Consider the following 15,508-nt stretch of genomic DNA (forward strand, 5'->3'; position numbering starts at 1 on the left):
TCTGCCAGTTTATGTTGTTCATTTCTTCTTGTGCAAGCACCCTGAAAAACGATCCACAGAAAAGTAAAGCCATGCAATATTTAAAAAGCACAATTATATCCAAAGGAGGAATAAAAACGATTCATTCTTTGAACTTCACTTGTGAGAGTTTTCTGGAAGGGAAAAAGGAGATACAGCAACATAAATCAGTGGTTAATACAGCCAAAGACGCCTACACATCTGTTTAGTTTTTATTTTTGTAAAAAAAAACAAAAAAACCCACCAGATTTATTAGTGCCAGTGAATGTTCATTGTAAGGTAACAGGAACTAAGCTAATCTGAGTAGCAACTTACATCAAAGGATATCAAAATAATATTTCTTGTAAGTGAAACATAACATTTCATTTTAACTCTGTTCTTGCTGACTAGAAGTCCCACTTAACTGCCTATGAAACCTTTAAGTTGCTACAGTCAAACAGGGTTCTGGTAGAACTTGGCACAATTTAACTGTTCATCCATACAACACCTCTCACCTTTCTGGAGCACTCATTCATACATACTTACATAATGCATATACATCATGACTAAAGCCATGTATGGCCTAAAGCACATAGAATAGTTCATTCTAAAATAACATATTTCTACATCAAAAGCAGGTCACTGTATTTACAGCAGATGATCTAAGCTTTGCAGATGGGCTTTTGCTTGAAGATCTTTTCATTGACATACATTAAAACGTTCAAGTTGTCAAATTATTTATCAAATTAAAGATGTATCTACAGGAAGATCTGTTTGATCATGTGCAAGAATTCTAAGGCAATAGTAGTAGTTGTTCCACAGGACTAGTGCTGCCATTGCAATGATCTCGTCATACGTGTAATAAGTCTTTATTCTTCAGATGCAGCCAGGCATAGTGAGACATTCATGATCTGCAGGTTGTTGGCTCAAAGGTCTAAAATGTCTTCATTGAGTGTTTAATGTTCATGGAATAGCACCATAGAAATTCTCTTTCAACAACAAATCCTGTTTGTTTTTTGCCATTACAGAAATTCTTATTTTCAGAAAACAAATTATACTGTTCTTTCAATGGGTTGGGAAACGTTTCTTTTGGATAGTACTTTCAGCTTTGTTTCTGATTAGCTAAAATGGATAATTAGCTCATTCATAAAATGTTCCAAGGAAATACAAGTTAGCAGCAGTTATGATTTTACTACTGAAAATGAAATCAGTAATTGGAGTTTCAGATGATTCTATTCATGATTATTTCTGTTTCCCAGTGGATAAAGATTTTGATTTACAACAGGTCTGTTAAACATTAACTCAGTCTCTTATCTGGCTCAGTGCAAAATAAGAGCACATCATCAGTTATAGCTTACTTAACCAATACACTTGACATTTTCAATTACTTACTATCCAAATTCTGAGTGTACTAATAATGGCGATGAATAAAATGTTTCAGACTTTTCAATATGCTGGTAAAACGAAATCAATTACGCTTCAGATGTGATTTTCCAGTTTCAAAATATTGGTAAACTAACAGGAGAGATGAATCCCTACCAAAGTACAGACCAACCTCAGAAGACTTTCCCATTTCATATCTCCTTTTATGGCCTTCGCATGCATTGTATCCTTGATACAAAGCCAAAGCAATTTCAATAATATATAAGGACAGTTTTCTGTGTGTGTGACCTGAAGGAGCATTTTTTCTCCTGGACCAGATAATTTTCAGAAGGAAGAACAGTCTGCAAGGTCACTTCCACTGAATTTAAGTGATTGAATCTGCAAGCATCTATACAAACATCAAGCTGGAAACAAAAGCTTTTATAGTTTCCCTGGAAGCATGCAATGCCCTTTCACCAGCTTTGCAGAGACAGTCAAGCATGGAGCCCACATGTCATCACCATGTCCATTCCATTGGGATAGGTGAAAGTTTCATTGTGAACTAAAATGTTTCTGGTCATATACGTTTTGCTTCCAACTGAACCCATTATATAAAACATTTGTGCTAATAATGTCAGTAAAAAAATACGGCTTCCTTCCTCTCCATCACACTAATTCTCTCTTTCTTATTTTCTGGCATAGAGGTTCTTGCGTTATTTTTTGGTGTGAATGCTATCTTGATATTTTATACTTTTGTATCGTATATGAAATCCTTTCTTGTTGATTGTATCATCAGTATGAAAATGGAGTAAAACGGCATCCCCAGCTGAATAAATTTCTTCTGGTGGCTAGAATAAATAAGTACATAAGTAAAGTTACTTTTTTCACCTTTTACTCTATTAGTTCTTTTTCAGATAAGATCTTTTCCTATGGATTCCTCTTTAAGCAGTATAATTTAATAGCACTATTCACAGTGGATAGAACCAATACCACCATTCAAAGTGGATACAACACCTTTACACAGGCAGCACTAGGTCTTAGTCTAACATTATAAAACAATGCAGCAACAAATTTCAGAGACTCATACAGCATTTTTCCAGACCAACATAGTGAAAAATGGAATAGGACTATACATACTGGAACAGACTCATGGTCTATCTTGTTCAGTAGCCTGTCTCTAACAGTGGTCAGAACCAGATGCTTTAGAGGAAGATGGAAGAAACCCCACAGTAGGCAGAGGTGAGATAATCTCCACTCCAAGAAAGCCTTCTCCTAGCCCCTAAGAGGATAACCCTGAAGTATGAGGTTTTAACCTTTTTTAGTATTAACTATTATAACTGGAAATTCTGATTATCCATCCAGTCCCTCTTTGAATCTTAAATTCCTGGCATAAATGACATCATGTGGCAATGAGTTCCACAGCCTAGCTATGTGTTGTGTAAAAAATTATTTCCTTTATCAGTTTTGAATTTGCCACCTTTCCATTCTATTGAATGTTCCCTTGATTTAGTATTATGAGGCTGGCAGAACTGAAGCTCCCAATCTATCTTCTCTATACCACTGATTATTTTAGGTAGTTTTATCACATCTCATTTTATTCATCCCTTTTTAAAGGGAAACAATCCCAATCTTTTCCGTTACTCTTCATGTGAAAGTTTTTCCATGCCCCAAATCATTCTCATCACCCTTTCCTGCTCTCCCTCTATTCTGCTGTATTTCCTATGGGGTGACCAGTAATGTACACAGTATTCCACATGAAGATTAACCACTGATTTATATAATGGCATTATGTAATTTTCTGTATTGTTCTCTACCCCATTCTTATGGTAGCCTAACATTTTGTTTCCTTTTTTCACTGTAGTTGCACCATGATCAGAAGCCTTCGTTGAGCTGTCCACAATGATGTCCAGGTCCTTTGTCCTAAGCTACACTCTAAGGGTATTAGTAGTTCATGTTTTTTCCTCTAATGTTATTACTTTGTATTTATCAGTATTGAATTTTATCTGCTATCATGTTTCCCATTCACCTAACTTGAGTAGGTCTCTCTGAAGTCTCCTCTGGATAGACTAACTTATATAATGAAATTATAACAATTCAATACACCAAAACATAGTTGGCTAAATTCTGCTTTCCACTGTACTGGTACAAATCCAGAGTAATCTCACTGAAATCAGAGACGATAGTTTGGAATTATACGGCCATAATGGAGAGCAGAATATTGTCTAATTTGGATGCTCTGCTAAAAATCCATCCTAGTACAGTAAAGTCTAGAAAAGCCAGATGGCAACTAAACTGTGTAATGTAGACATGACAAACTAGAATAGCTGGCCTCAAGAAAACTAGTCATGGGTAAATTTTTAAAGGTTAACACATTCAGTGCAGTTAGAATGCTTGTTTGGAGTGGATCCAAACTTTTAGATTCCTACTCTTTCTATCTCCACAATCGCTCCTACTTACCACAATTAACCTCTCTCCCATTCATGACCACCCCTATCTTCTGATGATCCCATTGCTTAGCACAGCAGCTCTATTGGGATCTGGTTTATACTGAATTCAAATTTTGCCCCACGTGAGGCTGTGTTCCCAGAGTGCCTATTGTGCCCTTGACTGCATAAGTTTTGTAATTATTGGTGGTCACACTAGCACTGCAATGAGATCAACAACATATGTATAACTGTAAATACAGACAATAGAGACTGAGCAAGCAGAAGGCTGGGACCCACTAGAGGGTCATAGCTTAGGAAGGATTCTATTATCTATAAGAATATTGCAGGGTAGGGAAGTGAGCTTCAGGTGTGTTGGGAGTCCAAAAGAAGAGTTAGAGTTTTCTGAAACGTGCATAAAAGGTTTGAAACTAGGTCAACAGGTCTAGGCCATTTTTTTTTTCTGAACGACCTCTCCCCTTATTAAAGGAGGTTAGTTTAGTATAAACTAAATATAAAATCTGGAGCGTGCCACTTGACAAATATTTAAGATTTGTATTAATGTAGCCTGTGCTGTTCCTTGTACTAACAGGTCAGTTATACAAATGATGGACAATAACACATCTGGAGCTTCTATACTACACTATGATGTGATCAGTTTCATTTTTATAGCAGGTAATAGCAAGAAGGATGAGATGAGTGAATAGCTTTAGAGAAAGCTAAAACAGTCAGAACATTTACCCCATCATAAAACTATGAATTGTGTCATCTGGAGGGTGGAACGGGGCTCTGTTCTGCCACCTTTACTCATATTTTGGGACTACTGATAAAGGTACTGAGGTACTGCTCAGTGTAGAATGTCAGAATTGGGCCCCTAGCAGTAGTTTTGTTGTTCTGAGGGTTAGTTAAGGTTCTATCATTCCCTCCTTTCCTTTCCCTCAAGCTTAATATGCTTAAAAAGGGGTTGATTTGGCTCTGTTCAGAGCAAGTCAGCCTGAGGTTGACATCTATCTGGATCCCAGGGCCAGCTCCAGGCACCAGCTTAACAAGCAGGTGCTTGGAGTGGCCAAAGGAGAGGGGCGGCACCAGCGGCAATTCGGGGGCAGCAGGTCCCTCACTCCCTCTAGGAGCGAAGGACCTGCCTCTGAACTGCCGCCGCCGATCGCGGCTTTTTTTTTTTTTTTTTTTTTGCTTGGGGCGGCAGAAATGCTGGAGCCGACCCTGCTGGATCCTCTTACTTCATAGGCCCAGACTATTCTTGGTCCCAACATGGCTATGCAGGGGAGTAAATGCTACCACCTCATGTCGGATCTTGTCAAATCTTGGGTCTACGTGCAGTGAGAGAAACAGAACAAGAAGCAAGAGCTGTACACCAGATACTTACCTTCTTTCCCTGTGAGCAAGTGGGTGGAGCCCTGACTCCCCTTTCCTCAACACACTGGGCCTGCAGAGCTAGGCCAATGCAAAGGGAGATGTAAGTTGCACCCTTTTAGGGGGCAGTAAGTTATCTTCTCCCAGGAGCCACAATTCCTTTTCAGAGATCCTACTTGGATGGCACAGTGGCACAGCTATGCAAAGCTGCCTACTTAAGCTAAAATTATTCTCTCATTCTAGGCCTATATTTCTTTAGAATCAGGTTAGAAATCAGAATGGAACAAGAGAACAAACCATGTGACAGACGTTAGTCACATTGCTTAATGCAGTACTACAAAGCGCCCAGATATTAAAGTGACGAGTGCGGTATAAAAACCTATACAGAACAGACTAAACAATTTTACTTTCAACTTCATATGCATAGCATAATGATGCAATACTCTGGCTACAAAGACCACAGAATACTTATTGACTGAAAATATTTCAATGGCATATTTTTTGAAATCATAAAAACATATCTATTGTTCCCAGATTTTGGAAAAATATTTTATTTATTTTTGACAAAACCTACAGCTTGGAGAAAACTACCTGACAGTGACCCTGTAAGAATTTTTATTTTGTAGCTTTTCTGTGCATAAATATCAGCTTCAGTTACTGATTACTTACCCCCGATCCGCAAAATCGACCAAGTCTCACACCTGTTGTATCATGGCCATCAAAGAGTTCAATGTAGTCATAACCACAATCTGCCTCTTCTTCCACCTCAAATGTCTGAAATGTTAACTCTACTCGGTAGCCACGCTCTGATACTAACAACCACTCACAGTCCATTTGAACTGGATAGTTGTTGTCACCAAACTGAGCATGAGAGTACAGATCTCTAGGCTTCGATTCAGCTTTCAGTCGACCACCACACTCTGCATGAAGGAAACAAATAAAGAATAAGGAAAAGCTTGCTTCAGTACAGCTCATCATTCCCTTTTCCTGTAAGGCTAGCCTTGCTCAGGATGAATAGGTCCTTACCACACAAATAGATCTATGGAAGTTAATGGGACTACTTTGCACAGTGAGGTACTACTCTGAATAAGGGTGGCAGAACCTGGCCCATAATGTAAAATTTATTTTTTTAAAGTAAATGGACCCAATTCTGCTTACTGTGCCTGAGTAATAATTTACAACTTCAATGGAACTTCTTGGCTATAAAGTACTAAAAGGGAGCAAGGAGACCCTTGTGCCCTGCTAAGGTCCAAATGTGGAACTGAATGTGAGGTGAAGAATCAAAATGTGAGTCCAAAAAAATTTAAATTGTAATAAAATACTGCAGAATTCATTCCTTTCCTCTTTTTATAGCCTTAGATACATCATTTCCCGTTATGTAAATAACTTTTAACAAAAGAGGACAGCAAATTTGCAGAGAATGTAGATAAACTGTGTGATATCCTTCATAATATACATTTGAGATGCACATAAGGGCAGCCAAATCAAACTTTATACTGGGGCATTACATACTGTATGTCAATATTTTCATAATATATCTATTTATATGAGTTAGTAAATTTCTAATTATATGGGTTAAGATACATGTTGCTTTACAGATTCACTCAGGTGTAGCTTGTCAAAAAAAATTCTGAGTTTAAAAATATGTATATTACAACATTTTATAGAAAAAACGGTTTTGAAAAATGTTACATTTCACTTCATGAAAAAGAATGTTAAGACCCATAAACTGGGCTACAAATAGTTTGCTTGACAGAAGCAGCTATTATTGTATATTTGAAGATCAAAACATAACTATGTTTACCTCTTCTGTCTAAACATTTTAACTAGTTTCAATTAATAAATATTTGTTCATTATACATTTTCATTGTGTTTAGCTTTCTATACTACATCAGTGAGTTAAAGTTAAAGGCACTATTTAAAAGCAGCTAGGAACACATGTAAAACTGTATTTTGAAAAAAGGTTTGGCTGGGTTCTTTTAATTTTAACACCTATGGAGATTTCAATTAAAACAGATCACTTATTTTTACAGGTTCATCTGCTCCTTATTTCTCACCAGGCCACAATCGTCTGCTTATGACATTCATTTCTACAGTAACTATAACAAAATCTGTTTATGTTAGGATCCTGCACAGCGGCATTAAATTTTATGATCAGCTAAAACAAATCCCAGAATCCAAACACAACTGAGCTCTGGACAAGAGAGGAACTGGTCATGAACTCTGTGGATCAGGCCCAACTTTAACAACAACAAATTGTGATGTCATATGTTAAAGATTCTGAATTCAGGCAGGAAATAATACTGGGAACACATGGATGCTTAAAACTGCATTTTTATAGTATTCATGAAAATATGGCTATTAAGAATCAAGGGAAGCAAAACAGAAAATATTATATAATATGTAAGTGGAATGATTCTATTAAACTTGATTTATAGCTCAACATAGGATTTTAAATTCTTCTAGACAAGCATGTATTAGAATAAACAGTAAAGTGAACCCAGTTGAGGCGTCTCATCTGTAGCTTTGATAATGCACAGTTGTGAAATGGGAAAAAATGCACACAAGTACACATGTATGAAACCTCATGAAGGTATCCCACCATAGCCGATTCACAGGATACACATGTATGAAACCTCATGAAGGTACTCGTGTGCATTTTTTCCCATTTCACAACTGTGCATTATCAAAGCTACAGATGAGACGCCTCAACTGGGTTCACTTTACTGTTTATTCTAATTTACTGGCTACTTCACTTTCTTGTGAATTTAGTTACATTTTTGCTTTTGACTAGAATAAGAGGGTTGTAAGAGGGTTTACACATTTAAGACATAGAACAGCTGTAAAAAAGGAATACTTTTAATCAACTGTATGTACTGTTTCCCCCAGATATGCTATTGTTTCTATGAGGTTAAAAGAAAGCTCCATCCATATTACCAGCTGCAAAAATTTTAAAGCAAGAAGAATTTCTCACATTTATAAAAGGAGAACCAATTTAAGAAATAAAGAGGATTTTTTCACAAGATCTTAAGTGTACTTTTCCAAAGTGACTGAAGCACTTAGGAACCTAAATCTCATTAGAAATCAATGGATTTAGGGCCTGAAGTGCCTATATCATTTTTGAAAATGCACACCATACTCCAGTCAGCCTTTGAGATGGAGAGGCTTTCTCAGGGCCATTAGGGGAAAGAAAACACTTGGCTCCTGTAAGGATTGACCCTTTCTTGTTTCCTCCCCTCCCCATGGGCACTCAGCTTCCTTGTGAGCTTGAGAAGTGTAGGAAGGGGGCTCCTTGACTTGCAAGGGTGCAGCATAAGCCTATTGGTTCCCATGCACACAAGCAAAGGGCTTATAAACCCTTCTCCCTGCCCAGGGCCCAATTCTGCACCCTGATCAAAATCCCCCCCGTACTCACTGTGGGCATCATCCTAGTCACCTTTTTAGCCAGATTGGCCTGGGCAATGTGGGTTTTTTTGTTTTCCTCTCAGCAGCCCAGGAACCAGTCGATAGGTTGCACTGCAAAATTCATGTTGTTGCAACTCAGCAGGTACCCAGTGCAGCTAATTGTTCAACGGAAGGTCCAGTTCCCTGATAAACTGGAATTGGAAGTGGACTACTAGAAGGGTTGTCCTAAAAAAGGTGGGGAATTGAACCAGGACTCCTAATGTCTGGTACAGCAAGGAGACAAACCCACTTATATGAAAGAAGATGGTGAGGTCCCAGCAGTGGTGCTGAGACCATGCTCACAGTGTGGAGGGCTGATGGCAGCCCTCTCCCAGGTGGTATGGGTTACAGAAGGAAGGATGACCTGCACCAAAGGAGCTATTGCTGGATAGTTCCCAGGTGTGTTACTCAGTAAATCTGCAGCCTAGTGTCATTCCTGGTGTCTTGTCTTTCTTCCTGTGCTGTCGAGGACAATAGGAGTTATACTATTTGGACACTTAAGCACTTTTGAAAACTTTACTCTAGGACTCATTTATATTATGTCAAAACTGTGGTAGAGAAACTGATTTAAAAAGTTGTTTAAAATGTGTTCAGGCTAATGCAGTTTAAACAGTTTGCTCTGTATGGAATTATCACAACCATTTAAAAACAATGTTTAATCTCCTGGTAGATGCATGCTTTTTAAAACATACTTCTAAATAGATTATACCCCTTTATTATGGGCAGGAATACATTAATTTTACATTATAAGTACATTAATTTTAGTTAAATACTATTTTTTTAATTTGTGCTGCAGACATGGATTTATAGTCTCAGGAAATTAATATTTTAAATCCACTGGAATTGTTTAAGAAATTGAACATATTTAGCTCCCAAAATACTCACCACTTCCCAAGTCTGACAAATGCAAACAAAAATAAAATGCAAAAAAAAACCCCAAACCCAACCAAAAAACAACAACTATGATTGGAAATCTCGCATTAATTCACAGGATCTGGGGAACTGCATATTGAATATGAGTCAGCAATGTGATGCAGTTTCAAAAAAGACTAATATCATTCAGAGACATATTAATAGGAGTGTTATATATAAGACATGAGAGGTAGTTGTCCTGCTCTACTTCACCCTGGTAAGGCCTCACCCAGAGAACGGTGTCCAATTCTGTGTGCCGCACTTTAGCAAAGATATGGATAAATTGGAGAGCATCCAGATGAGAGCAACAAAAATGATAAGAGGTTTAGAAAACCTGACCTATGAGAAAAGGTTAACACAACTGGGCATGTTTAGTTTTCAGAAATGAAGACTGAGAGGGATGCCTGATAACAATCTTCAAGTATGCTAAGGGCTAGTATAAAAAGTACAGTGGTCAGTTGTTCTCTATTTCTACGGAAGGTAGGACTAGACACTCGTCTGTTAGATATTAGGGAAAACTTTCTAACTATAAGGGAGTTGAGCTCCCGAATAGGTTTCCAAGATAAGCTGTGGAATTCCCACCTGTGGAGATTTTTAAGAACAGGTTGGACAAACACCTCTCAGGGATGGTCTGGGTTTACTCGCTTCTGCATAGGGGTTTGCATTAGATGAACTCTCGAGGTCCCTTCCACACCTACATTTCTATGATTCTATAATTGTCCAGAAAATCTGGAAGGGAATACGAAGTTTAGTGGCATGAGTTTTGGATTCCGTGTCAGACTGCTCCTTCTGAGATTACTATATGACTCCTGGCCTTGTGCCAGGGAGTGTAAAGCCAGAAGATTGTGTCCAGTACGGAGAGAGGGAAATGGCAACTTGATCTCTTTCTGCCTGGCCTTGCACAGTAATGCAGGGTTAGGTGTAACGCCGACAGACCCTGGTCGTCGGCAGGCAAGATTGAATCTGGTGACTCTGGAGCTTAGTGCATGAGCCTCTATCACATGAGCTAAAAGCCAACTGGCTGTTAGCTAAGGCTGTAGAGCAGACTCATTTTCTCTCTCTCTCTCTCTCTCTCTCTAAGTGGTCTCGGTGCCTCTAGATGGGACAGAACATCACACCCAGGTGGTATGGGGGTTACATAGGCATGATCTTTTTACTACCACCCCTGATCTCACCCACACAATCTAGCCTTTTTAAATTAAATATTATTTATTATTATGTTATGGAAGCAATAAAATGAAGAAAAATAATATATGCTTTGAAAACTCCTTGATTATATATTGATAAATGCAATGTCCATAAGGATATTTATTCAGACAAAACTCCCACTAAAATTAATGGTTATGCTTTCATCGAGACTGCAGGACAAAGTCCGTATTCTGTACAAACAGTACATACAAACTGTATCCCTAAACACTTCTTCACTATGCTATCAGTTAACTTAATGGACATTTAGGAAACATTTTCCTTCAAAAATTAACTTTGAACTATATATGAGCAAAAAATGCACCTTTTTTATTCTACATTCTTAAAAAGAATCAAGCAGATTTTGTTTTTCAACATTCTGAAGGAAAACACTGTACCTGTGTTGAGATATCATACACAAAGTTTCCACATCAAGTTGAAGTTATAAACCTCTTCAAACAGACATTTATAAGGGAAATACCAGCAAGCCATTAACTGTACAAAAATTATTAGGGGGTTGGGGCACATGACTTACGAGGAGAGGCTCAGGGAACTTGGCTTATTTGTCTGCAGAAGAGGAGAGTGAGAGGGGGGTTCCAAAGAGGATGGAGCTCATCTGTTCTCAGTGGTAGCAGGTGACTGAACAAGGAGCAATGGTCTCAAGTTGCAGTGGGGGAGGTCTAGGATGGATATTAGAAAAAACTATTTCACTAGGAGGATGGTGAAGCACTGGAATGGGTTACCTAGGGAGGTGGTGGAATCTCCATCCTTAGAGATTTTTAAGGTCTGGCTTGACAAAGTTCTTGCTGGGAGGATTTAGTTGGGGTTGGTCCTGCTTTGAGCAGGGGATTGGAGTATATGAACTCCTGAGGTCTCTTCCAACCCTAATCTTCTATGATTTTATGTAGCAATGCAACTGGTAACACTTAGAAATACTGTGGGCATAGATTTTAATTTTCTTTATGTAATGACTACTGCAATTGTGTAAATGGAAAGAAGCTACATAAATCAGTAGTATTAACACCCATCTTTACCAATAGTTTTGGTTTTTAATTATTTACTGTAAAATTGTAATAAGGACCAATCAAACCTTTTATATATAATTTTGTGAAAATCATAATGGTCATTGTGTGGTAGAGAAGACTGGAGGGGGTAATACAAATGATCTGGTAGGATTTGGGAAGGATGAAGTAAAGCACATGATAAATTTTTCAGTCCCTCTTCAGAGTTAAAATGTACATGTGTAACACATGTGGTTGTAGATATACAATTGTAGCAGATACAAAGTGAGATAAGGAAGGGCCTGATCCAGCAAACACATCATGAGCGTACTACTAAGTGTTTGCAAATCAGGCCCTATAACAAGAAAGAGAAGTACACTGAATGTCAGGTTAAACAAAGCTTTCATTTTCCAGCATCAGAACACAAAAGGTGAGAGAGAGCCCAGGCTCTGCCAAAAGGAGAAATTAATCACAAAGTATCAAAAATTATTTCTCTGCAAAAATTCAAGGAGAAAAAAATCTAATTTGAATTTTAATATTAATTTACAATGACTCGATAGTTGCACACACACTTTCACGTTGCATTTCCCTTATAAATGTCTGTTTGAAGAGGTTTATAACTTCAACTTGATGTGGAAACTTTGTGTATGATGTTGCATGTGATGTTTTAGACAATGTTAAACTACATGGATACAATATAGACTATTCATCCTTATACTCAAGATTAGGGATTTTTGTGTGTCAGCAAAGCCTTAGTATGCTAGAAGTCATATTTATAGAATATCCACTTTAGTATGCAGTTTACAAAATAATCCCTGAGTAAGAATTGATTGTGGTAAATGAAGAAATATTATTTCTATTGTAGAGATTGGGGAAATATTATTCTCTTCTACTCTAAGGTAGGTGCTGGAACTAGGGCTATTGCTGCAACCCTTGGCTTGAAGTGGTTTCCATTGTATACGGGGTTTACAGCTTGGTTCAGTGGCTCTCAGAGCCCCCACTCTACAAACTGTTCCAGCGCCCCTGCTCTCTACTATTTTCGAATGGCTCCTCTTCCCTTTACAAACATGTCTTGGAAGTTACAATTTTTAGAGTCACCACTAGGGGTCATTGTAAGCCAAGCAACTTCCGAAAATTAATGTTTGTAACATGGAAAATGTCCTAAGCAACCGATTAATGGAATTTCAAAACATATTTTGAATTCCAATAATTCCTATCAAGCACCGAAACTAACTGCTAAGTCTGAAGGAGACTAAACTTTTTAAAACCTTGTTTATTTTAGCAAGACTGTCAATTTTCTTTTGCTTATTTTTTACCTTTGCTTACCATTCCTTTTTTAACTGTAGAAGAAATAGTGTTACCTGTTAACATAAAATCCCATGTTTTATTTAAAGCCATAGAAGACAAAAATCAGAGACTATTTTGGTACACAGCACACTACATTAAAATAGCTCCACTGGAAATGCAATTAAAGGCTGTGGAATCTTTTATAAGTATAGTCAGTTATGGCATTAATTATAAGAATACAAATTTCTTAAAAACCTGTTTCCCAAATCTGCTGAATTTCAAAAGTAATCATGCCTTTCCTTAGGAAAGAATTCACCATTGTCTTGCTTTTGGCTTTTACTAGATCTTTTTCCAAAGTAACTGATTACTTTTTAATGACTGTCCAGGAACAACATTAAGGTTAAAAAAAGAAAAAAGAAAACAATCCAAAACAAAACAAAAAATAAAGTAATAAGATGGCAAAAAAGAGTTAATTCTAGAATCCTGACAATATTTCCTTTCATCTCTGAGTTTAGATTTCATCTACTGCCACCAAGGATTTGTTCAGATTTATTCGTAGCACTGATTTATCTACTAAACAATTGCTCATAGAGCGAGAAAATCCCAAATGTCTCCATCCAGGGAAAATGATCAGTAAATGACATCCTGATTTTCTAACCTGTAGAGTGTGTGGCTTGGAAGCCTTTTCTTTGTACTGATGCATCAGAAACAAACTGGAGGAACATTTTATTTCCAGTAGCCACAAGAGGATCTGGTATCTTATTGCCACATAAACGTCCCAGAATTGGTGACTTTTCTGTTTCTCCATCAAACACTTCCAAGTGGTCATAAGCACATTCCTGATGTTGTTCAATCTCAAACTCATTAAAGGTCTGAAAAGAAAGCACAATAGTGTGTTAAGAAGGACTCCAATACATATTATATCTTATACATAATAAAAATGAACTGTATATAGGTTTCCAGCATGCAGTCTGCTTGCAACTGAGAGCACATGTAATTTTGTTGCGGTTATAAGCTTGGACCTTTGAATGACATACTCACTCTAAGGAAGCAGAGTAATAATAAAGACAATAATTTTAACGTTGGCAGGGCACCGCTTCACATGAAAGGGATTAGGACAATTGTGTCCAATCCATGGCAGAAAAGAGAAAATCTGGAACACCATAGGCATTCTGTTGAATTCATACAATTAGGTCCCAGGATTATTCCAAATTTCACAGAACATCCAAAACCAGCCAGAAAGTAGAAAATCTACTGGTTCCTTTTATAACTGGGGCCCTGCAACATCTGTGAGACCATTGTGCTTTTATATATGTGCTTCTTCAATGCAGTTTAAACCAATGAAAACAACATTTCCACATGGCCTTTTGTAAGTAAAACATATACAGCATGGTCCTTTGAAAATTATGCCATATAAATCAATTTTTATAACTACAATATTGGTTATATTTAAGGCTTCACTCAGCAAATTAAAATCATCTTTCTCCAGGAAATCAGTCTTAGAAAGCTGCAAAAATGGTTTTTGAGTGAATTTGTAAATAAACCCCAACATAACTCACTTTTACTTGTCACCAACTCTCAAAGAAAGAGGAACATTGCTGCAGTTATCTTAAAGTTCACAAGTATTACTTACTTTCAGGTCTGTTGTATATTTCTTCTCCACACAGCAACATTTATTTTAGTGTTTATCTGAGCTCCTAGAGACTCACAACTCTCCCCAATGCCCTGGAGAGTGGAGTCCAGTTGTCCAAGATTTTAAAAAGTGACTAGTGATTTTCTGTCCCTCAATTCTAGGATATCCAGCTGAAGATACTTTGAAGGTGTCTGATTCACCGAGTCTGGCCCCTACTCTCTGAAATTCAGGCCCTTTAAACTGGCTGAAGATGTGGGCACCTGAAAATTGAGGGACCCAAAAATCACAAGTCACTTTTTACAATCTTAAATGTATTTGTCCACAGAACAGGTAGCTCAAAGGCAGTGGGAGTTTCTGAACCATATCATCAGACCCTAATAATAAGGGACCACGTCCAGGAGCAAGGAATAGTTCAGTCTCCAGATCCTTCTGGTCTTCTCCACTGAGACTGCCACCTAGTGTTCCAACTCATGACAAGTGTGCTATTTATGTGATATATGGATGCTTCTCTATTCAGGACTGGACTGAGATCACCAAGCTTATTACAAATGGGACATCAAAAAGCCATGAGATAGAACTTCTGGTCACTACTGACCTGTGCTAGATTTGAACGAGAACCCTAAGGATGAAAGGTCATAGAGAACTATGTATAAGCATTGAGAGGCTGAAATACTTCTCTGACCATTTTCATTTTAATTAATCTTTAAATTGAAAGCTCATTCAGTTCAGTGGAATTTATTTATTATTATTATTAATAATTAGCAATCTTATGGTTCTCAAACTATGTTTTATTAATACAATAAAATATCACAAAAGCACTCTAGGAATTAATGCTCCTAATTGTACTCAGTGTATTTCCAGCAAAGTAAGCTAAAAGATTCAGAAGCAATATT

General features: G+C 37.5%; 1 protein-coding gene across 1 annotated transcript in view; it reads right to left on the minus strand.

The window, feature by feature from the left end:
* Positions 1 to 214: 214 nt before the first annotated feature.
* The window catches only part of TLL1 (tolloid like 1), a 196,766-nt gene continuing 181,472 nt past the window's right edge, over positions 215 to 15,508 (minus strand). The window contains exons 20-22 of the mRNA XM_054031008.1: positions 13,641 to 13,854; positions 5,823 to 6,073; positions 215 to 2,207 (exon numbers count right to left, since the gene is read on the minus strand). Of these exons, the coding sequence (XP_053886983.1) occupies positions 2,073 to 2,207; positions 5,823 to 6,073; positions 13,641 to 13,854 (600 nt within the window). The 3' untranslated portion in view covers positions 215 to 2,072. The remainder of the gene's footprint in view (positions 2,208 to 5,822; positions 6,074 to 13,640; positions 13,855 to 15,508) is intronic.

This window comes from Malaclemys terrapin, chromosome 5 (genome assembly GCF_027887155.1).
Source record: "Malaclemys terrapin pileata isolate rMalTer1 chromosome 5, rMalTer1.hap1, whole genome shotgun sequence".
Lineage (NCBI taxonomy): Eukaryota > Metazoa > Chordata > Testudines > Emydidae > Malaclemys > Malaclemys terrapin.